The sequence below is a fragment of the Hippopotamus amphibius genome, chromosome 7, assembly GCF_030028045.1.
Source record: "Hippopotamus amphibius kiboko isolate mHipAmp2 chromosome 7, mHipAmp2.hap2, whole genome shotgun sequence".
NCBI lineage: Eukaryota > Metazoa > Chordata > Mammalia > Artiodactyla > Hippopotamidae > Hippopotamus > Hippopotamus amphibius.
The window spans coordinates 14,509,024-14,531,416 of record NC_080192.1 but is presented as its reverse complement, the minus strand read 5'-3'; the positions used below and the strand labels follow the sequence as shown (position 1 = coordinate 14,531,416).

Here is a 22,393-nt window from a genome sequence, read left to right as displayed (position 1 = left end):
CTGATGCTTAGTTTTCTGGGATTCTCAAGGGCCAGTACTGGAACGTTATCAGGAAAAATATTCCACAACAGTGCTCGTTACAGTGAGATGCTTATTGAAGAGCTGAAGCCTAAACTTTGGATTAAATGCACAGGACTGCTATCCAAGGGTGTTGTGATCTTGCATGCCAATGCACATCTGCACACTTCTGCCCACACTGTCAACATCAACACTCTGCAAAAACTTCGTTTTGAGGTGTTAAAGCATCCTCCCTATAGTCCTGATCTTGCTCCATTGGACATTCACCTGTTTGGTCCCCTGAAAGCAGCCCTACGAGGACAAAGATTCACTTCTGATAAATAAGTGAAGACAGTGGTGCATGCGTGGCTCACAGATCAGCCTAAAACATTTTTTAATGATGGAATACGGAAGCTTGTTGACAGATGGACAGAGTGTACTGAAAAGCAAGGAGATTATGTCAAAAAATGATGTATTTGTCTTTTCTAAAAGTTAACTAAAATAATTTCTACAGCCAGAGTGTGGATAATTTTTGACTCACCCTCATAATTTATTCTGGAGAATGTTCCATATGCACTTGAGAATGTATATTCTGTTGATCTTGGTTGGAAATTTCTGTGTGTGTCTGTTGCATCCATTTGGTCTAAAGTGTAGCTCAAGCCCAATGCTCTTACTGATTTTCTGTCTGCATGATCTATCCATTGTTGAAAGTAGGGGTCCTGAAGTTCTCTACTATTATTGTATTGCTATCTACTTTTCTCCTCAGAGTTGTTAATATTTGCTTTATATGTTTAGGCGCTCTAATGTTGGGTGCATACATATTTGCAACTGTGGTAGCCTCCTGAATAGATCCCTTTATCATTGTCCTTCTTTGTCTCTTATCACAGTTTTTTACTGAAAGTCTATTTTGTCTGAAATAAGTATAGCTACTCCTGCTTTGTTTTGGTTTCTATTTGCATAGAATATCTTTTTCCATCCCTTCACTTTCAGCCTATGTGTGTCTTTAAAGCTAAACTGAGTCTCTTTTAAGCAGCAGATTGTTGGGTCTTTTTTTCTTTTAATTCATTCAGCCACTCTATGTCTTCTAATTGAAAATTTTAATCCATTTACATTTAAAGTAATTATTTAAGTACTATTGCCATTTTGTTAACTGCTTTCTGGCTGGTTTGTAGTTCTTTGTTCCTTCCTTCCTCTCTTGCTGGGTTCCTTCATGATTTAATGCTTTGAATTCTTTTTTTTTTCTGTTTTGTGTATCTCCTATAGGTTTTTGCTTTATGGGTACCATGAGGCTTATATAAAATATTTTATAGTTATAACAGTCTATTTTAAGCTGATAACAACTTAACTTTAATCACATACAAAAACTACTCTTTTACTTGCCCCCCCTACATTTTATGTTTTTGATGCCACAATTTACATCTTTTTATATTGTATATTCATTAATTAATCACTGTAGCTACTGTTAACTTTTAATACTTCTGTCTTTTAACCTTTTCACTAGAGTTAGGAGTGATTTACACACCACCATTACAGTATTAGCGTATTCTTAATCTGATCAAATACTTACCTTTATCAGTTTTATACTTTAATATGTTTTCATTTTACTAATGAGTGCTCTCTTATTTCACTAAGTTCCCATCATCTAAAATTCAGATTCTTGGATCCCCTCAATATTTGTCTACTGTCTAATTGTATTTTCTCATACTACTCATAATGAGGAACTTACTGCCTCTCTAAGCAGCTCTAACTACGAAATGGTCTCCCCCTTGTTAAAGAGGCAGTCAAGTAAGTAGTGACACAAAGGCTCTGGGGCCAATTGCCTAGGCTTGAATCTTAGTTTTGTCCCTTACTGGCTGGAGACCTTGATTCCATTACCCAACTTATTGGTGCTTCAATCTTCTCATCTAGAAAATGTGGATAATAATAGTACACACTTTATAGGGTTGTTGAAAGGATAAAATGAGTCGGTACATGTTAAGTGCTTGGGACAGTGCCTAGCATGTAGGAAATGCTACAAAGTGTTTGCTAAATAAATACAAATTCATGAATTCTATATGTGCAATTTAAGCTGGTTTTATTTTTTGGCTCCAGTTTGGAGATGAGTCTGGGTCTGGGGTCTTGAATAACATCATCAGGTCATTGACTCTCTTTCTCTATCTTGGCTGTGTTTTCCTTTGCCTTGGCTTCATTCTCAACTGATCCTTCCCTCTAGGAGAAAGAGCCATGGCTACCAGCAGCTCCAGGAGTCCACCCCACCAGCTCAGCAGCCCTGGCAGAACACATGTCTCTGACCCAAGAGTCCAGCAAAAGTCTCACAAGAATTTTCATTGACCTGGCTTGGGTCCTTGCCGCCCACCCCCCCACCCCCCCAACAACCACCCTCCCCGCAGTATGACATTCTGATTCTAGGGCTGGTTATTGCTGTCAGCTATAGATACCACACAGACTGCAAGTTGGGGAGGAGTCACCCCAGTGGAAAATCTAGTTGCCATTCCACAAAACAGGAGGAATAGATGCTGGAGAAAACCAGCAGCGGTCTACTCTACTACCCCTCCTGGTCATCTTCCCTGAAGGTACTCCCCATGAGCAAGACTTTAGAAGATCTCAGCTTTGCTGCTATTGCATACTTGGAAGTGCTTAAGGGCATTTTCAATGGAATACCTAAGTCTCTTTGAAAGAATATACTGCAAGTCAGGAGCACTGCTCAACATTCCTGCTTTGGGAGACCACAGCTAGGGCTTCGTATAGCACTATATGCCTGAGGAAGATTCTACTGATTCCTTGCCTACAGGACACAGTGTGAGTCAGGCTTGGGCTACCTGGTTTGTGTGCACATTCTTGCAGTTCTGGCACCTTGTAACCTGTGGCTTGCCAAAACAAGCTGCTGGGCTGAGATTGTAAGCACCATCCTGGGCATAAACAAAATAAATCTTAACAGTTCCACGGACCCTTGAACTTAGGGCTTTGGCTATACGGGCACTGTCCTCACAGCCCTGGCTACTCAAGGTACGGTTTTCCACCAGAAGCATCAACATCACCTGGAAGCCTTTGTGCTCAAATCAAGGTTACAGGACTGATAGTGCTGGCTTCATCTGGGAACTTGTAGGAAACTCAGAATCTCAGGTCCTACCTGAAGACCTGATGGATGGGAATACATTTTAACAAGATCTCCAGGGGGTTTGTATGCACATTAAAATTTGAGAAGTACTACTATATCCATTTTCTAGGGCTTTCTTAACAAAGTACCACAAACTGGATGGCTTAAAACACCAGATATTTATTCTTTCACAGTTCTAGAGGCTCAAAGTCTGAAATCAAGGTGTCAGCAGAGTTGGTTTCTTCTGAGGGCTGAGGGAAAATTTGTTCTATGCCTGTCTCCTAACTTCTGCTGATGGATGGCAATCTTTGGTGTTCCTTGGCTTGTAGATGCATCACTTTAATTTCTGTTTCCATCATCACATGGCTTTTTCCCATGTTTCTGTGTTCAAGTTTCCCTCTTCTTATAAGGATACCAATCATACTGGATTAAGGGCTCACCCTACTCCAGTATGGCCTAAACTTATTACATTTGCAATGACTGTACTTCCAAAGAAGATCACATCCTGGGGTACTAGGCTTAAGACTTTAACACATCTTTTTTGGGGAGACACAATTCAACCCATTACAACTATCTTCCAAGCATACCATTCCTAAATGCTGGGAGACTAGCTGATTAAGAATCACCGGGAACAGTTTCATAAATATATTTTTGTGAACATTTTAATAAATTTTGGAAGAAGATGGCAGGTCTAGAATGAGGCTTGAGATATCCATTTCTGCAAGGTGATCTTGTTCAGGCAGCAGACCCCCAAGATACTCAGCTTTACAGATGACCCAGTCCCAGTTCAGGGCCAATGTGCAAGCAATCTGGAGAGGTTCTCCATCAGACTGCCCACTGGAATCACCTCAGGAGTTTTAAATCTACCGATTCCTAAGTTTTACACTCAGAAAGTCTAGTGTAACTGGTTTTCCTATTGCCTAGACATCAGGATTTTAAAAATTTCCCAGGTGATTTTAATCTGTAGCCAAATTTGAGGATTAGATGGAATAGATGTTCTCATCTCTACATATTACAAAAGAAGATGATCCAGTCCCTTTCCCAGATAGGGAAGAAAGACATAAGACAAATAATCCCAAATATGAACATACACAGATTCCTAAATATTGCAGTTTACTTTTTTTTTTTTTTTACAGTTTTTATGGGCAAAATGAGGCTGCTGTGAGAAGTAAATTAATGTATATATGTAGCCTCATTCTCAAAATCTCCCACGATGGCGGACTTGTTTATTTCTCATTGTAGTTTTACCAATTTTTGAAGTACATTTTGAAGCACTTCTTTTGTGCCTTATAAAATTAAAACCATCATTACTTCTTGGTTGATGACTCCTTTATCCTAATGGGTTACTTCCTTTTCCCTGGTAATGCTTTTCACCTGGAAGTCTATTTTTTCCCCTGATATTAATACAACTGCATTGGCTAGCTTTCTTTTGACCAGTAGTGACATGGTGTGTATAAGTATGTATGTATATATTTATTTATTTATTTATAATGTATTTAATATTTAATTTATATGTTTATTTAATATTTATTTGTATCTTTTAACTTTCAGACTTTTTATAGTCTTATGTTTTATATGAATCTCTTGAGTGGAAAACAGTTGAATTTCAAAGAAAGCTACTCTAGGGGAGTTCCCTGGTGGCCTAGTGGTTAGGATTCCAGGCTTTCACTGCCATGGCCCAGGTTCAATGCCTGGTCAGGGAACCGAGATCCTACGAGTCACGCAGCCAGAAAAAAAAAAAAAAAACTACTCTGACAATCTTGCTGTAGATGCTGTGTAAATAAGAGCATTTACTTCATTTACATTTAATATAATTACTGATATATACTGGTGATAAAAAATATTTAGCAACTTGTAGGGTACTTTGAGGAAGTTGCAGTTCTCACAAGCGACCATGAGAGGGCGATTTTAGGGGACTCACAGGCAAACAGCCTTGAAAGGACAAAGGGAACGAGGCATTTGCTCTCTGGGGTACCACTACTGCTTTGTCTCCCCTACAATGTTTGAGCATCCTCTGACCATGGGAGAAACAAGGATGTGGGATGGAGGACAGGAATGTGGTGAACTGGGGGACAGAAGGGTAGTCCAATGACCATGCCCATCCATGAAGTAAGTAAGGGTGGCTGAAGGGATTCAGTGAGCTCAGGTCAGAGGCTATTTATCAATTTGTATAGAAAAATTTCAATATTTTAATAATCAGTACTGCTGTACACACCATTCAGAATACCAGCCTGTTGATATATATGGATTTAAACCTATAACATTATTGTGTTCTTTATAACACCTCTTCTATATTGGTTTTTCTCTCCTTTCTTGTCTTGTTATTATTTCCATTATTCCCTCTTATCATTTTTAAGTACTACATTCTGTTTCTATTTTTTTAGTAATTACCATAGCGATTACATTTCATTATTCTTTAATTCTTTAATTTTCATCTTTAACTTTTCAAAGCCTATTATTAATCGATACACTGACTTTCCTCTCTGACAATACAAGGGCCTCAGAACATCTTAATTCCATTTAGCCCCAGGCTCTACTAACTTGTTGTGGTGTATCTTAATCCTTCATATATTCTTAAAATCCATAACATGTCATTATTATTAAAAATTGTTTTTTGAAGACAATGTTTATTAACATTTCCACCCTCTTTTCTCTTCACATCTTCTTGCTGCTCTATGTTATTCTGAGATCATTTTCTTTTTGCCTAAAGTACATACTTTACAATTTCCCGTAGTGAGGTCTTATCTTTGTAAACATTTTTATTTTGCCTTCTTTCATAAAATACATTTCCCTGAGGATGGTGATTATTTTCTCTCAGCACACTGAAGATATCTTCCCACACCTGCTGCCTGAGAGCTGACTGTCAGTCTGTTACTCTAATCAAGTAATCTGCCTTTTTCCCTTGTCTAATTTTTACTTTTCTTCATCTTTCTGCACTTACACTATTGTATTTTGGTGTAGAATTCTTCTTATTAGTCCTGTTTGAAATTTGTTGAGTTTCTGATGTTGGTAGTTTGGTATCTTCCTGAAAGATTCTCAGCCATCGTTTCTTTTTTTTTTAATTAATTAATTAGTTTATTGGCTGCGTTGGGTCTTCATTGCTACGTGTGGGGTTTCTCCAGTTGCAGAGAGCGGGGGCTACTCCTCATTGTGGTGCACAGGCTTCTCATTGCAGTGGCTTCTCTTGTTGCAGAGCACAGCTCTAGGTGTGCAGGCTCCAGTAGTTGTGGCACGTGGGCTCAACAGATGTGGCTCACAGGCTCTAGAGCGCAGGCTCAGTAGTTGCTCCGTGGTATGTGGGATCTTCCTGGACAAGGGCTCGAACCCATGTCCCCTGCATTGGCAGGCAGGTTCTTAACCACTGAGCCACCAGGGAAGTCCCCATTGTTTCTTATTTCACTGTCCCTGCTCCATTGTCTTTTTCCTCTCTTTCTGAAACTGGCTAAATGAATGTGAGACCTCAGGAGATCTAACCGTTTCTTCTGCATTTCCATCCTTTTTCTCTCTGTGCTTCATTTGGGATAATTTCTTCAGCTCTACCTTTCACTTCATTAACACCTTTTCAATGGTGTCTAATATGCCATCAAACACAACACTTCCAATAATTTTGGTTATTGTAGTTTTCATTTCTGGAAGTTTTTTTCTGTTTTGTTTTAATAAAACTGGTTGTATCACTTTTTTTTAGTTTCCTATTCCTTGCAGATATCTTCCACCCTGACTTTTTTCAACTTAATATGTATGATTTTTTTTCTTTTAAGAATGTGTATCTGATAATTCCAATATATGGTGTCTTTGAGGGTATCTTTCTGCTGTCTACATTTCCTGTTTCTTCTCATTCATGGTGTCTGTGCCTGGTTATTTTTGACTATGTGCTAGCTATTATACAAAAAATTACCTGAATAATTATTTGAAGCCTAGGATGGAAGTGCCTTCCACTATACAGGATTTGCTTTTACTTCTGGCATGTCTGGAATTACCCTAAACTAAGCTTTAATGCTTTAGGTTCCCTGGAAGGCCAATCAAAGTGCAATTTAAGCTGCAGTGACTTGTGAGGGCTCATCTTCCTATAGTTCACATTCACCTTGAGATGCAGTCCTTTGAGATCTCAGCTTATTTTGGGGAGGGTCTACAATTACACCTTGAGTTAACCCTGGATATTGATTTCTTTCTTCCTTGCCCCTGCCAGGCTATCAAAAACAATTTTCAAATTTGCTGGACTTGGCAATACTCACAGGAAAAATGAAGCTTTTATATTCATTTATCTCTCTGGATTTCCATTTCCCCATCATTCTCTTCCTGGTAAATCCTTACTGGCATGTCAACTCTTTGATGGCTTTGAAGATTATAATTATTTAAAACCAGTTTTTAAGTTCTTTTCAGATAACCTAGAATTGGTCTACCATTATTGGAAATAGGAAGCCACGTAATGTTTTCCTTGGCACACAGCAGGTACTCAGTAAATGATGGCTGAATTAGTTGAATTATCATAATTTCCCAAGCATACTTCTTTTTTTTTTTTTTTGCTTGCTGATTTGTACAAAGTCTGTTTCCTATTCTTAGAACACGCAGAATGCCCATATTCTACCATCTGAAAAGGCTCAGAACAAATGCCACATTTTGCTCAAATTTCTTCCTGCTGTCTCTACTTTCTCAAATCTGAATCCTATTTCTTCCCCATCTAAACCCCCAAAAGACCTAGTTCATATCATTCTCTGGGTACTTAACTAGAAAGAAATATTTTAATATACTATTTATCTCTCCTACAGATTTATACTTTCTTGACATTTCTAGGCTCCTGAAGAATTCCCTCACTTCCCCTCCAGTTCAGCATATATTATAAACAGATTTTTTTGGGAAAATATTATATCTAATCCTGGGAGGGGATTCTCTGAACATTTATTCCACCCTAGTGCTAGAAGCGGGATGCAGCCTATTCCAATCAACTCTTACATTTGTACAGCACTTTAGAATTAATAGGGTGTTCTCACATACATGCCTTCTGCTTCCATGTTGACCATCACCATGCTGCAGATGAGAATGAGAGGGCAAGAGAGACTAACTAACATTACCGAATAGAGCCACAAAGTCAGAAGTGGAACCCAAGTCTTCTTTCTCCAATCCCAGGGCTCATTCCAGGATGTTCCGTTGCTTTCCTGTATTACTTGTGCCATTAGTCATTCCTATGCAATAACACCTAAAACTCTCTGGAAGCAGACATTCTATACATGAAAGCACATGTAGTACAGGAGTTAGGTTGCAGGCAACAGACAGAGGGGTTGGCTATGGGAGGTACCCCATACACACCTCTCAAATGAAGGTTTTCTGTACCTCAGTCCTCCTTACCTCACAACCTTGGTCCCATTTCTCATGACTTGCATGTCCACCATGCAGCCCCCAGTAACATAGGCAGCTAGATTCAACTCTGAGAATTCAGCCTGAAAGAGAAAGCAAAACAATAAGGATACATCAAATACTAGTGATGCCAATACCTTACAACATTTATTGGGTACTTATATGTGCCAAATACACATTTAAACCTCACCTGAAACATAGGAAATTAGAAATATTATCTATCTCCCTTATTTGAAAGATGAGGAAGCTGAGAGGCATGGTGACATGTCCGAGGTTACGTCACTAATTTCTACCTCTTTGAAGGTGGAAGAAGCAACTCTAACTCCAGGGGGCGGTACAGGGTTGGGGAGAGAGACAGAAGGTGGGGGTGGAGAGAAACCTCATGGTCACCAAGAGAGGGGCAGAGGCAAGAGATATAGGGAGTATTCTTGATGTGTCTGTGCCAGCTACAGTCCCACACTTATTAGACACTTCTGTATCCTTATAAGTCCATCTTTTTGTTGGCTTATTTGTTGGAGCAAGCTTTAGCAAATTTCTGTTGTTATTCCTATGAAATACATCCCTCCTACCAGATAATGTGCTCCCTGGGGATAGCGATTTGACGTTATAACCATCTGTTTCCTAGGGTTGCCATAACAAAGTACCACCATTAGGTGGCTTAAACACAGAAGATTATTTTCTCACAGTGTTGGAGGCTAGAAGTTGGGTTGTGGGCAGGGTTGGTTCTTTCTGAGGGCTGTGCAGGAAGGCTCTGTTCCAGGCCTCTCTCCTTGGTTTGTAGATGGCTACCTTCTCCCTATCTCTCATCACAATGTTTTTCCTCTACGCATGTGTCTGTATCCCAAGTTCCCCTTTTACCAGTCATACTGGGTTAGGACCCACCCTAGTGACCTCACTTTAACTTGATTACCTCTGTAAAAATCCTGTCTCCAAATACCTATGTCCAAATAAGGTCACATTCTGAGGTACTAGCGGTCAGGACTTCAACATATGAATTTTAGAGAGACACAATTCAATCTGTAACCCCATCCTAGAAAATGCATAGTACTAGACTGACTTACACAGAAACCAAAAACTATTTCTTTGGATTTAATGAATAAAAATAGCTGCTCTCATACATGAAACACTCACTATGTGCCAGGTACTGTCCTAAGCATTTTACACATATGAATTCATTTAATCCTCACATGTGTCCAGATGAAAAACCGAAGCAGAGAGAGATCAAATAATTTGCACACTGTCACACAGTAGGTAGCAGAGCCAGGATTTAACCCCAGGAAGTCTGGCTCTAGCCTGTGCTTTTAACTGCTGCACTCCACTGCCCCCACTGTTTAGTTGAATATGACATTAGATGGATTCTGATTATGAATTTCAGGGACCTAAAAATAAACCACTTAAAGAGAAAAACAAGTTTACATTGAAGGGAAATGTCATTTCATGGTGATTTAAATGTATCCCCTTGGAATCATTTACGAGAAATTATGGCCAAAGACCTAGCCATCTTCCCAGATGGCATTAAAGCAAACCCAGAGTGCTTGTGTTTCTTGCTCTAATTAATAACCTCATTATGCTGTGGCAAGTTGAAAAGCAAAGAGCCCTGTTAATGAGGCCAGGTTGGTTAATAGTGGTAATGACCTAGTTATTAAATCTAATGCCTTAAAAATTCAGTCCCATCATGTTTCAGATACTTCACTGGCAAGATTACAAAGAAGAATTTAGCAAGAAATTGCTTGTGTGTGTGGAGAAAAACAAGTTAGAAGAAAGTTGCAATACAGGATAGCTAGGCACCAAGTAAATGAAAAAACGGAGTGAATCAGAATCTTGGATGGTAGAATCTCTGACTCATAGATGGCAAAGACCCAGGAGCTGTCTTGCTGCCCAAATGGAAGGAGAAATACCTGGATAGAAGACACCCTCAGGCTTGGATATACAAGTCAGAAGTTCACCTTGTTCAGATATGGGTGTCTACAGTTGTTTCATGATCATGGTTTATGAGTAATTATAGGAGGCAGATGTCTGGGTTATAGGGCAGCAACCCTCTTTTGGATCAAGCACAGAGAGCTGGCGTAGCAAAGAAAGGGTACCTCCTGTATTTAACTTTCTAAAAACTTCAACAGCCATGGAAATGAACACAGAAGTATCCAACCATCTCTCCTTCAAGTTAGCATGATGACCCTCCTGGTAGAATCCTAAAGACCAGTCAAGTTTGAAGACCCTGAGAGCTCTCGTAGAAACTATCATGGGTTGAATTGAATCCCCCAAAAGATATGTCCAAGTCCCAACCTTGATACCTGGGAATGTGACCTTGTGTGGAAATTTGCAAAGGGTCTTTGCAAATATAATTAAGGCTCTCAGATGAGATCATGCTGGATTAGGGTGAGCCCTAAATATAATGACACATCCTTACAAAAGAAGAGACGGGGAGACAGAGAGACACAGGAAAGAAGACTGTGTAAAGATGGAGGCAAAGATTAGAGTTACACTGCCCAAAACCAAGGAACAACAGGAGTCCCTAGAAGCTGGAAGAGGCAAGGAAGAATCCTCCCTTAGAGCCTTCAGAGGGAGCGCAGATCTGTTGACACCTTGATTCCAGATTTCTGGCCTCTAGAACTCTGAGAGAATAAATCTCTGTTCTTTTAAGCCACTAAGTTTGTGGTAATTTGTTACAACAGTCCTAGGAAAGTAATACAATAATGGAAATTTTAATACAATTTTGGAAATTTGACCCAACCTCAGTATCATGTGCAAAGGCTCAGGATTCAAAGACGGTCACATGGTTTAGGTAAGGCTCCTTTATCCACATCACCAAACATATGTAAATGCATATAAATACACACACACAGACACACATACACACACACAAAGTAATACACTGGCTATTCACCTACACTGTAAAACACTACTACCAGAGTCACTCAAATTTTCTGCATAAGTTAACCTTCTGACATCAAAAATATTTTGGCCCCAACTATTTTTAGTGTGATGTCTCTTTAAATACTATACAAAACTACATTGTGTTAATTATCCAATTAAATATGCAAAGAAACTACATTTAAATGTAACTGTTCAATATACTAGCTGATGAGTCTGACATCTCTAAAATGGAGGCAATAATATCAGTAGTATCTATCTTTAAATGTTTTTAGATTCAGGAGAGTGTACATGAAATATCTATCACAGGGCTGAGACATACACAGGAGGAGGGTCTCTATAAACAGCTGTTATTATTATGTTCAAATATTTCACTGTTGTAAATTGAATGCATAAAAATGGTATAACCAAAAGAGCAACCCCTTCAAATATGTACAGGCCAAACAATTTTTAAAATATTAAGGCATAAAATATAAAGAATAAGGCTTTCTGCTTAATGGCCACAATAAAGTAATAGGAACTATATTTACACTCATCTTAAACATAGAAAAATATATTAAGTAATAGTTTTCAGACACTGAACAACAGGCATTACAGGACTCTGGATCCCTGCAGAAAGGAAACAAATGAAATTACCCCTCTGGCTGCCCTAGTTGATTGCCTGGAGGCAGTTCCCAGGCATGGGAGAACGCCCTCAGTATCCAGCAGTCTCACTAAGCTGAAGAGTCAGAGGTTAGAATTCAGGGAGGCTGAGGTGGCTAGAATTTGCAGGGCAGAGTAAAGAAACAATTGCACAGAAAAAGGCCTCCAGGTAGATCTATAAGTTTTTGGCTGAGTACTGATCTGAGCATGCATGAAAGGAAACTACTCAGGGCCAGTGACAGAACTATCAGAAAACGGTAGACTCAACACACTCTCGAACACACACAAGGCTGGGGATAGTTCGTGTTCTCACCAGCTAAAGTATAAAGACCTTGTAATAAGAGTAGAGTTTTCAAAAATTTAGTAGTGGGGCTAAATGAGCCCTGGATTGCAGCATGCTCTGGGTCTAAGAAAACCAATTTGTCCTAGTTTACTCGGAGCTTTCCCAACTTTAAAACCAAAAGTCCCACTTCTCAGAAGGCTCCTCAGGTCTAAGTTTTTAACTGAAAGTTCTATGTCCTGGGAAACTCTTTGGTTCCAGGCAGACTGGGATGATTAATTACTCTATCTAGATCTGTCCTAAGAAAAGTTTTAAAGTCATACCCTGAAGAGATAAAACTCATTCCAAGTAATTTAACTGCATCCCCAAAGTACAACACTATTTATAGAAATACAACAAAATCCAGCACCCAACATTATAAATTTACAATGTAAAATTTATGGCATTCAAGCATAAATTACCAGCCATGCAAGGAAGCAGGAAAATATGAACCATATTAAGGAGAAATCAAGATCCAGAAATGAGAGAGATGATGGAAAGAGCAGAAATGGAAGTTAAAACAACTATTATATGTATGTTCCACATTATCAAGAATGTAGAGGAAAACTTCATCATGATAAAGAAAGAAATGCAAAATTTAAAAATGGAAAAGCAGAACTCTTAGAGATTGAAAATTTAATATCTTAAATGTAAAATGTACTGTATGGGACTAATATCAGATTAGCCAAAACAGAAGAATATACTAGTGAACTTGAAGAGAAAGCAATACAAACTTGTACAAAATGAAGCCCAGGCACAAAAATACTGGAAAAAAAAGAACCTCAGTGAGCTATGGGACAATATCAAACAGTTTAATATATGTATAATTGAAGTCCTAGAAGGAAAAAAAGGAAAGATCATTATTAATATTTATATAAGTATTAAAGAAATATTTAAAGAAAAATGACCAAAAATTTTCCATATTTGATGAAAACTATAAACCCACAGATGCAAGAAATTCAATGAATCCCAAGCAGAAGAAACATAAAGAATATCATACCAAGCCACATAATAATCAGCTTACTACAAACTGGTGATGAAGAGAAAATATTCAAAGCAATCAGAGGGGGGAAATACACTTTATATAAAGAGAAGCAAAGATAAGAATGACAGCCAGTGTCTTGTCAAAAAACAGTAAACTAAATGACAGAGGAACAGCTTCTTTAAAGTACTGAGAGAAAAAAAACTGTCAACCTAGAATTTTATATCCAGCAAAGTATCTTTAAAAAAAAAAAAAATCAAGGCACACTAAAGGCTTTTTCAGGAAAATAAAAGTTGAGAGAATTTATTGCAAGCCTAAGAAATGTTAAAGGAAGTTCTTCAGGCAGAAGGAAAATAATACAAGATGGAAATTTATATTGACATAAAATGAAGAATTCTGCATATGGTAAATATATGGGTAAATACAAAATATTTTTGTTTTAAAATGTCTATAAAAAATAATCAACTTTTTATATTTCTGAAAGCAAATTTATTCCAGAGGAAATTACAATCATTTGGACCACTTATACCTTCTTGTTTATATTTTTAATTGCTCTGATGACTTTTTTCTTTAAAATATTCTTAATTGAATTAGGGTCAAGTTGTCATAGTCTGCCATGCTTGTAGGTGCTTCAATTTCACTTTACATTCGTCCATAAAATGTGCATTTGTAAATATTCTAGGACTCTGGAGGAAGTCTTCCTTTTTGCTTCAGCAAAGTTCTCTGCTTCTGAAGGTGAAAAATTGACTGTTTAAAGCAAAACAATAGTATGTATTATGGGAGTTTATGACACATGTATTGTAGAAGTAGAACGTATAACAAGAACACCACAAAGATGGAAATGGAAATGTGCTGTTCAAAGGTTCTTATACTGTATGTGAGGTGGTATAATATTATTTAAAGATAGATCTTGATAAATTAAAGACATATGGTAAACCTTAGAAGAATGCCTCAAAAAAAAAAGAGGGATAGCTAAATTAAATACAGGAAAGCTCACAAATTTTAAGATGAAGATTTAGAACACTTCCAGCCTCCCTGAATGCTCCCACAACCTCATTACAGCTGCTGTCAACTCTCATACCATGATGATACCACTTTAATGTCCTCTATTTCTGTAGCTTAGTTTTGGATGTTCTTCAACTTCATATAAATGGACTCTCACAGTATGTATTCTTTGGTATTTGTCTTTTTTCACCCATCATTATAACTGTGCAATTCCTCCATGCTGTTGGGGTTAGAAGCAATCATTTTATTTCATTGTTTAAGTATACAGTAATATGTTTATCTGCTCTGCTGACAATGGACACTTGGACTATTTCTAGTCATTGGCTATTAAGAAAAAAGTTGTTATACACATTCTTGTACATCCCTTGTGGTGGACACATACACTCATTTCTCTTGGATATATACCTGGGAGTGGAATTGCTGGGTCATAGGATAGGCATATATTTCGTTTTAGAAAGTATCACTGAATATACTTTCCCAAGGTGGTTTCATCAATTTGGAAACCTATTAGGATTATGAGGTAAAATACACACAGACACTGGGCAGCTAGACAACCTCAAAGGCTCTGGGTTTTTTTGTTTTTTGTTTTTTTAAACTTTGTTTTATTTATTTATTTATTTACTTACTTATATTTATTGCCACACCATGTGGCTTGCAGGATTTTAGCTCCCTCACAGGGATCGAACCCAGGCCCCTGGCAGTGGAAGCACAGAGTCCTAACCACTGGACAACCAGGGAATTACGTCAAAGGCTTTGCTCTGAATAACGGATTGACTGTTTCTCTAGTGATGTATTTGACTGGACAGAATGTGTTCCTGTACTATTCCCTAATTCAGACTGTGACCCCTACCTCTCTTAAAGGTTAAAAAAAAAATCAAGAGCTCAGTAGCCTCAAGCTTCCCTGACAGTAAAAACTATTCTCAACAGTTTGTTAGTGTAACCTGCCAGCTGGGAGGTTGATAAATGAAAAAGCCAGCACTTCTATTACTTTGGTTCTTCACCTATACTGAGAAATGGTGGCTGTGGCATTCCACCACTGCCTGCTTACCTATACCTACAAATTTCTCTTTGCTTTCTAAATGAACTTTCAAGTTTCAGCACAGTTTTAAATATCCTCTATTAACTTCTTTCTACCTTGGTGAAAGCTTGAGCCCACTATCTCATCTGCATTATTTTTTTTTACCTACTTGTTATTAGAGGGATTTTAAAGTTTCTTTCCCTTATTTTTAACAGAAAAAATAGTAATATAATCTATGGCTTTGAAAAATGAAGGCCATATATAACTATGATAGTCAAGATTCTGTTTTAGGAGGGAAAATAGCCATGTTATATGTTTGCAGGATATTACCCCTAGACATCATTAAAGACAGGTAGGTTTTCACAACATCAGCCATATTTAGGGCCTTTGTATTTTGCTACTCTTGTTAAAACCAGGTGTGGGAGGTTTTCAATATTGATCTCAATGATACCTGAAAGTGCTGGACTATCTGAGTTTTCCTGTTTATGACTTTTATTAAACATGTACAAGGAGGAATCAAAGAATAGTGGAAAAGAAATCGGTCTTGAAGTCTGGGGTATAGCGATCTAAATTTCAGATTTAACACTGACCCAGTGTATGACCTTAGGTTAACCCCTCATTCATTTCCAAAATGAAAGAGTTATAATCAACTGAGTTAATTGTATCCATGGTCCCTTTCATTTTCATCTCTCTTTCTTTCTTAACCAGTGTCTCCCAATGATCACGGAAGGAAAATACTGCTATCACAGCATACCTTATGAAGAAGAAACGCCAAGCAATCATAGTTTTAATAGAAAGCTGTTCACCACTTTACACTCAGCTCCTGGTACACAAGAGGTATTGAAAACATACTTGTAGAATGGAGTGTTAGTTTTATATTTTATAGGTGACTGGACACCTGCACGTGCTGAACAACGTGCCTTCTGAAACTCTGTCCATTGCCAGATCCACTAGACCATAGCAACTGGGAGGGTGTTTCCAGGCAGAGAGGAGGAGAAAGGCCCAATTTAGGTTTCCATGAACCAAAGCACAGGTTAGAACACAGGGTTCTTGGGTCAATGGAGTGGTGAGATGTCTTCTGCAGCCGGGGCATGGAGTATACGGAGGAACAAAATAGGACAGAGCTAGAAAGATGGGTGGGAGATCAGTTTTGAGGATTTTGAATTTCCTGTGAAAGAACATGAATGTCACTCAATAGGGTATTAGTATTCTATTGCTGCCATAACAAATTACCATAACTGTAACAACTTCAGATAACACAAATGTATTATCTCACTGCTCTATGCATCAGAAGTCCATGTTAGTTCAGCTGGTTTCTGTTCCAGGTTTCACAAAGCCAAAATCAAGGTATCAGTCATCTGGGCTTTTATTGGGAGGCTTTGGGAAGAATCTGCTTCCAAGCTTATCAGGTTGTTTGCAGAATTGAGCTCTTTGCAGTTGTAGGACTGAGGCCCTACTTCCTTGCTAATGTCAGCTGGGAGCCTCTCCCAGTTCCTTAAGGCTGTCTGCACTCCTTGTCCATTGCACTCTCTATCTTCAAACTAGTCATGGAATGTCAAGTCCTTCTCATTCTCCAAAATTTCCTGACTTCCCTTCTGCCACATCTCCCTCTTTAGCCAAAGAAAGTTCTCTGTTTTTAAGGGCTTCTGTGGTTAGACTGGCTCGCTTGGCTACTCAGAGATACCCGTCCTATCTTAAAGTCCATAATTGTAACCACATTTTCAACTCCCTTTTGAGTATCATTTTCACAGATTCCAGGGAGTAGGGTGTAGTCATCTTTGGGAGACCGTTGGGAAACACTAAGGGCTGCAGAGCAGGGGAGTGCTAGATACTTAACCACAAATATTTACATAGCACTTTCTAAGTTCCAGGCTCTATTATCAGTGCTAGATAGGGTTGGACTCATATCCATTAACAAAATCTCTTCCACCGCACCCTAGATCAGAAGGAAATATAAGCACCTGTTCGTAATTAAACACATGTCCAGTTCCAGGAAAACATGTGCACACACACCCGTGCGCACACACACACGATGGAATGCATTCAGTGTCCAATAGGTCTTTCGTGGATTCTCACTGGAGCTGGCACCTGGCAAGTATGTGATGCCAAGCAGATAATATCACTGAAAGCACGGGGTATTCAAGTTTAGTTACCAACAATTGCATCTGCGATAATGATGCTGATGACAGAGCAGAAAATGGTGACTTGGAATTGGATGAGTGACTGGAATGTGGAGGTAGCAGCTATCAGCCTTGACTGTGAAGCCTGACTGAAGGAGGGAGGATTTCGACACAAAGAGCTGTTGTCCAGAGTTCCTGAGGCAGAAAACATGCTGGCAGACAGATTGTTCTGGAATCCAAGGGTGGCTGATAAGATACTGGAAATTCCTGTTATTTAGTGAAGACCTATCTGGTCCAGACTGTACCCTTAAACCCTTAGAGTATGCCCCTTTCCACGGCCTTAGACACCCTTTGTAATTTGCAGGAGGGGAGAGAGATGAGAGACACACAGATACTGAGCTGATAGCCGAAGGCGGGCAGCCTCCAGTACCTTTCCTAATGCTAGGACAGCTTTTCACCCTCCGCCCTACTCTCTAACCTTTCTCCCTACACCTCATAAAGAGGAACGGTTAATCTAGCGCTCAGGACATCACCATGCTGCATTAAACTGTGGGCATTCAACCACTGCTGGGTTGAAAAGCCAGACAATTGTGTGATTCCAGCTTCCACATTCTGCTTCTCTGTAGCTGAGTGCCTGCTGATCTGGGTGGTCATCATGTTAACTTCCTCTCCCTTGCCTTGTATTTCCTCAGAGAAGCCAACCTCAGCAACCACCTCTCAGCCACTCTCTCTCCCATCAGTTGTGGCAGCAATTAACTCTGATTCCAAAGAGGCCCAGATGTCCTGCTCTCTCTTTTCATAATTGTGTTTCTTGTACCTCGGAACTATTTGGCAGTACATACCTAGTAAGTAGCATCTATAAATGGGATTTTGACTTTAAAGGCAGATAAGAGGCTGCGTGGCTTTGGTCTGGAGCTGATTCAGGCCACCTTCAGAAGGTAGCCCTGCACGGGGTGGGTGGTAGGCCTAGGCCAGCTAACACTTAGTGGTATAGAGACTCTTGTTTGCTCTTCCTCCTTGTGTTTTTGTCTACCTTAGGAACCCGAAAAAGGGGTGGTGGTGGTGGTGACTGTCAAGGTAGGATTAGGGCATTTCTGAGTCCTTCAGTAAGTTTTCATCCGAATTCCACCCTAATCCCCAACAGATTGTCATGTTTACTCTTGGGAAGGAAACTGTGTTATTAACAAATTCCTTTTTAAAAAATCAGCACTCTGCATGCACTGTGATATTCTTCACTTCTTAAGTTCTTTCACAGGGTCTCACAGAGTCTAAGAGACTTGTTAAAAGGATAAACAACAGCAGCAATAATAATAAAAAGTATTAAATACAGGAAACCTAAGCTTTGCATGGGCTGTGAGATCCTACATGACCTAGACTCTTCGACATTGCCTCCCACCATCCCGTCCTCTCCAGTTCTAACTCACTCTGTCATCACCACGCTGGCCTCCTTTCCATTGTAAAACACACTGGGCAAACTCCAGCCTCCAACCCCCCAGCCTCGAAGGCTAGCTTCCCGGAGTAGACAGCACACCGCTGCTCCCTGGCACCCTCAGTGGCGCCTCCCCACAAAGCACCTGCTGTGCTCCAAGCTCTGTTTCCTCACTTAATCTTCCCCCACAGCACTCATTCCCCTCTGACTTAAATATTTACGTCCGCCCCAATTAAATATTTAATTGTCCATCTCTCTCACTAGAACAGAAGCCCCAAGGGAGCAGGGATTTTGTCTGTTTTGCTCAGAGCTCTAGCCTGGCACCTAAACCAGTATCTGGGGAAACTGCACAGTTGCTCTGTAAACATCATTGAATGAACAGATGCCCATTTTGCAAATGTCAAAGGTGAAGCCCAGGGAGCAGAGTGACTTTGTCCAAAGTTACAGCCTGGGATCCAAACCCAGGCTGACACCCTTTGCACTGCACTGAGAGGCTTTCTGGGGTGACTCGTGTCCTAACTCGCAGAGCTCTCATGTTCACACCCTCCCATGTCTTCTCCATGTCCGTGTGCAGGTCTGCTGGCAAAGCCCACAGGCCCCTCCTTCAGCACTCTGCTTCTTCTAACTGCCCTGCTGATGGCAAGTACTTGGCAGGTAGCCCAAGGCCTGCTCTCGGCAAGAACTGCTTCCTGTAGGTTTCCCGGCACAGGCCGTGTTTTTAGCGCCAAGGGCCTGGTGGGCTCAGTGACTTCCTTGGCTGGCATCTCGGGACTGAGCTCTTTTCCACTGGTACAGACTCACCTTGCAGACAAAAGAGGCTTTGAAAGAGTGCAGACTCATTTAGTGGACACTTCCAGAGGGGGAAATCTTGCACAGAAGCAGCACCGGGCATCGCAGCGAAGGTCTGGGCCACTGGGTCAGGGAGTGCTGCCTGGCAGTACTGCCCGCCACCCATGTCAAACACCCAGCTCTGCGGGCAGATGCAAAGGCACCTTCTGTTCATCAAAAAATCTTAATATCCCTGTGTGTGTGTGAGTGTGTGTGTGGAGAAGGCAGGGAAGGGAGAGATAAAAACATAAAAACGTGTCAAAATATACATACAAATATAGAAAAATAAAATGATAAAACCTACATTCCTAAATGTTTAAGTAATGAGATATCCAAAATTAGAGTTCACCACATTATTTTTAAAAAATCAACAGCAGTGATCTGCAGTTTACAAAGTGTTTAGTATATAATGGTTTTTAGAATTGAACCCCATGAGTTTGAATCTGAGCTTTACCCCTAACTTGCTGTGCAACTTAAGGCAAGTTAGCCTTTCTATGCCTCAGTCCCTCATCTGTAAACAAGGTTAACATTGGCACCTTTCTAGGGCAGTTGTGAGCATTAGATGAATTAATCCATTTAAGAGCCCTTGGCAAGGTGCCTAAGTGAAAAGGAGCGAGTAACCAACGTTAGCTATCACGGTTACGTTCTTCAATTTGATCACTGCAATGACCTCTTGATATGAGGGTAGGTCTTGGCATTCTCGTTAGTGGATGAGAAAACTGAAAAACAAAGAGAGCAAATGACTTGGCCAAGATCACAAAACCACTGAGCAAGAGAGCTGGAACTTGAACTCAAGTCATCCATTAATTCATTTATTTAACAAATTATTTTTGAGCAACCACTGTGCCAAGAATAGGGACTGATGACACAGCAGTGAAAGTAACATAAAAATCCCTGTTCTCACAGAACTTGTATCTCATGGGGGAGAGATGGACCGTTAACAATAAATAATACTTAGGAAAAATAAAAGGGGTCAGGAAAAGGTGGCACTTGGTCACTGATATGAGCAAAATGAGGAAGACCATACCAGTAAGGTGGGCAGTTTTCTAGACAGAGAGAACAGCAAGCACAAAGGCCCCGAGGCTGGAACAAATGTGCAGAGTTCAAGGAACAGCAAGGAAGCTGTGTGCCTAGAATAGGGCTAGTGAGGGCATGAGTGGAAGATGAGGTCAGAGAGGGGAGGGTGGACCAGATCATGGTGAGGATTTTATTCTGCGTGAGACAGTAAGATATTAACACCATCACCATCCTCATCACCATCCTCATCATCTTCACCAATGTCAATAAAGACAACGAAGAAGATCCATCATCTTCATCTTCGTCTTCATCACGTTTGGTAATGCAGAAAGTCAAGGAGTTGAGTTTGAGAAAAAGCACCAGTAGTTGTGTCATTCTGGTTTTTAAGGAATTTCTTAATGGCCAAGTTTTGTTCTCCAACCCTAGATGTACATCTGTTAGAGGTTAAGGTAGGGTGCTGGTGGTTGGTGGCCATAGGACCCAAGCATGCCCTCATTCTGTCCATAGAGTCAACCTTTCCTATTCAGATTCCTAAGAAACAACAGCACCTGAGAACCAAAGTAAAACAGCCACTGCAATTTTCCCTCTGCCAGGGAAAACTTCAGGGGTAGGGAGAGCTTTTGATAATGTCTTAAGGATAGGAAGAGCGTTCACCGAAGGAGAGAGGGAAGAGGAGGAGGGAGAGGAGGGGGAGGATAGGAGACGGGGAAGGAGGGGGAGGGGGAGAAAAATGGAGAGAGAGTAAGGAGAGGGGGTAAGGGGGAGGAGGGGGGAAGGAGGTGGGAGAGGAGGAGGAAGAAGCTTTAAGGGGGACACAGAGATGGGACAACCGGAGCCTCATCTCTTCCCGTCTCCAGAGCTTTTACAAGGTTAAGAGACCTAGGAACAAATTTTGCCACCTGCAACAAATTTTTGCTACCTGTGACAGATCAGGCAAATGTTCAGGGATTTTAAGACTACAGCTTAGCTACACAGAAAAGAATGATGGGTCATGTTCCTTTGAAATCTACTCATTGTTGAGCTGGGTTCCACAGGTTCAAACACAATTGTGCTGCATACTCAGAAAAGTGTGTTTATAGGATTAAACAAAGCAGGTGTGAAAGTCTCCCCACATTCCTCCAGGTGGATGATGGATGGGTTGCAGATTGGGGTGCAGACGCAGAGTCCATGTTTGGTAGCTGTATCACAGGTGGGTATGAACTGAAAGTGAGAAGGTGACTGTGGGACTGGAGCTTTGGGAGGAGCTGCTTGGGAGGGGACGAGGCTAGAGATGCAGCAGGCACAACCCTGTCCAGTGTGGTCAGCAGAGATCCTGAAGGAGCTTAAATAGGGCTGATGTAATTTAATTTCTGTAGATTTCTTTTTCCAAATTGAAACTTGTAATGTGATGACAAGAACATCTCATCCATCAAAGCTCTGAGAAATTAAAATGCTCTAGCCTACCTTAGCGTGCTTTCCTTTATTTATTTTTCATTTTACACATGCAACATCATTTTCAGCGTTGTAGGAATGAAAAAAGCAATCAACCTCCCTTTTCTACCAGCGTGGGCCTCACCTTCTCTCCCAAGAGCTGCCTCCCAGCTGTCTCCCCTCTCCCCTTCCCTCCACTCAATCCAGTCTGCACATCCAGGGGACCAGGGTAAAGCCCTGCACCAAGACGAGGACTGGTAACTCCCTCTGCTTGGGGCTTGGGAAATATGTCTGGGCTTGAACCCC

General features: G+C 40.3%; 1 protein-coding gene across 1 annotated transcript in view; it reads right to left on the bottom strand.

Moving 5' to 3' along the window:
* SYN3 (synapsin III) overlaps positions 1-22,393 on the bottom strand; it is a 442,694-nt gene that overhangs the window by 339,788 nt on the left and 80,513 nt on the right. The window contains exons 4-5 of the mRNA XM_057741452.1: positions 8,438-8,529; positions 5,937-5,939 (exon numbers count right to left, since the gene is read on the bottom strand). Coding sequence (XP_057597435.1) covers positions 5,937-5,939; positions 8,438-8,529 — 95 coding nt within the window. The remainder of the gene's footprint in view (positions 1-5,936; positions 5,940-8,437; positions 8,530-22,393) is intronic.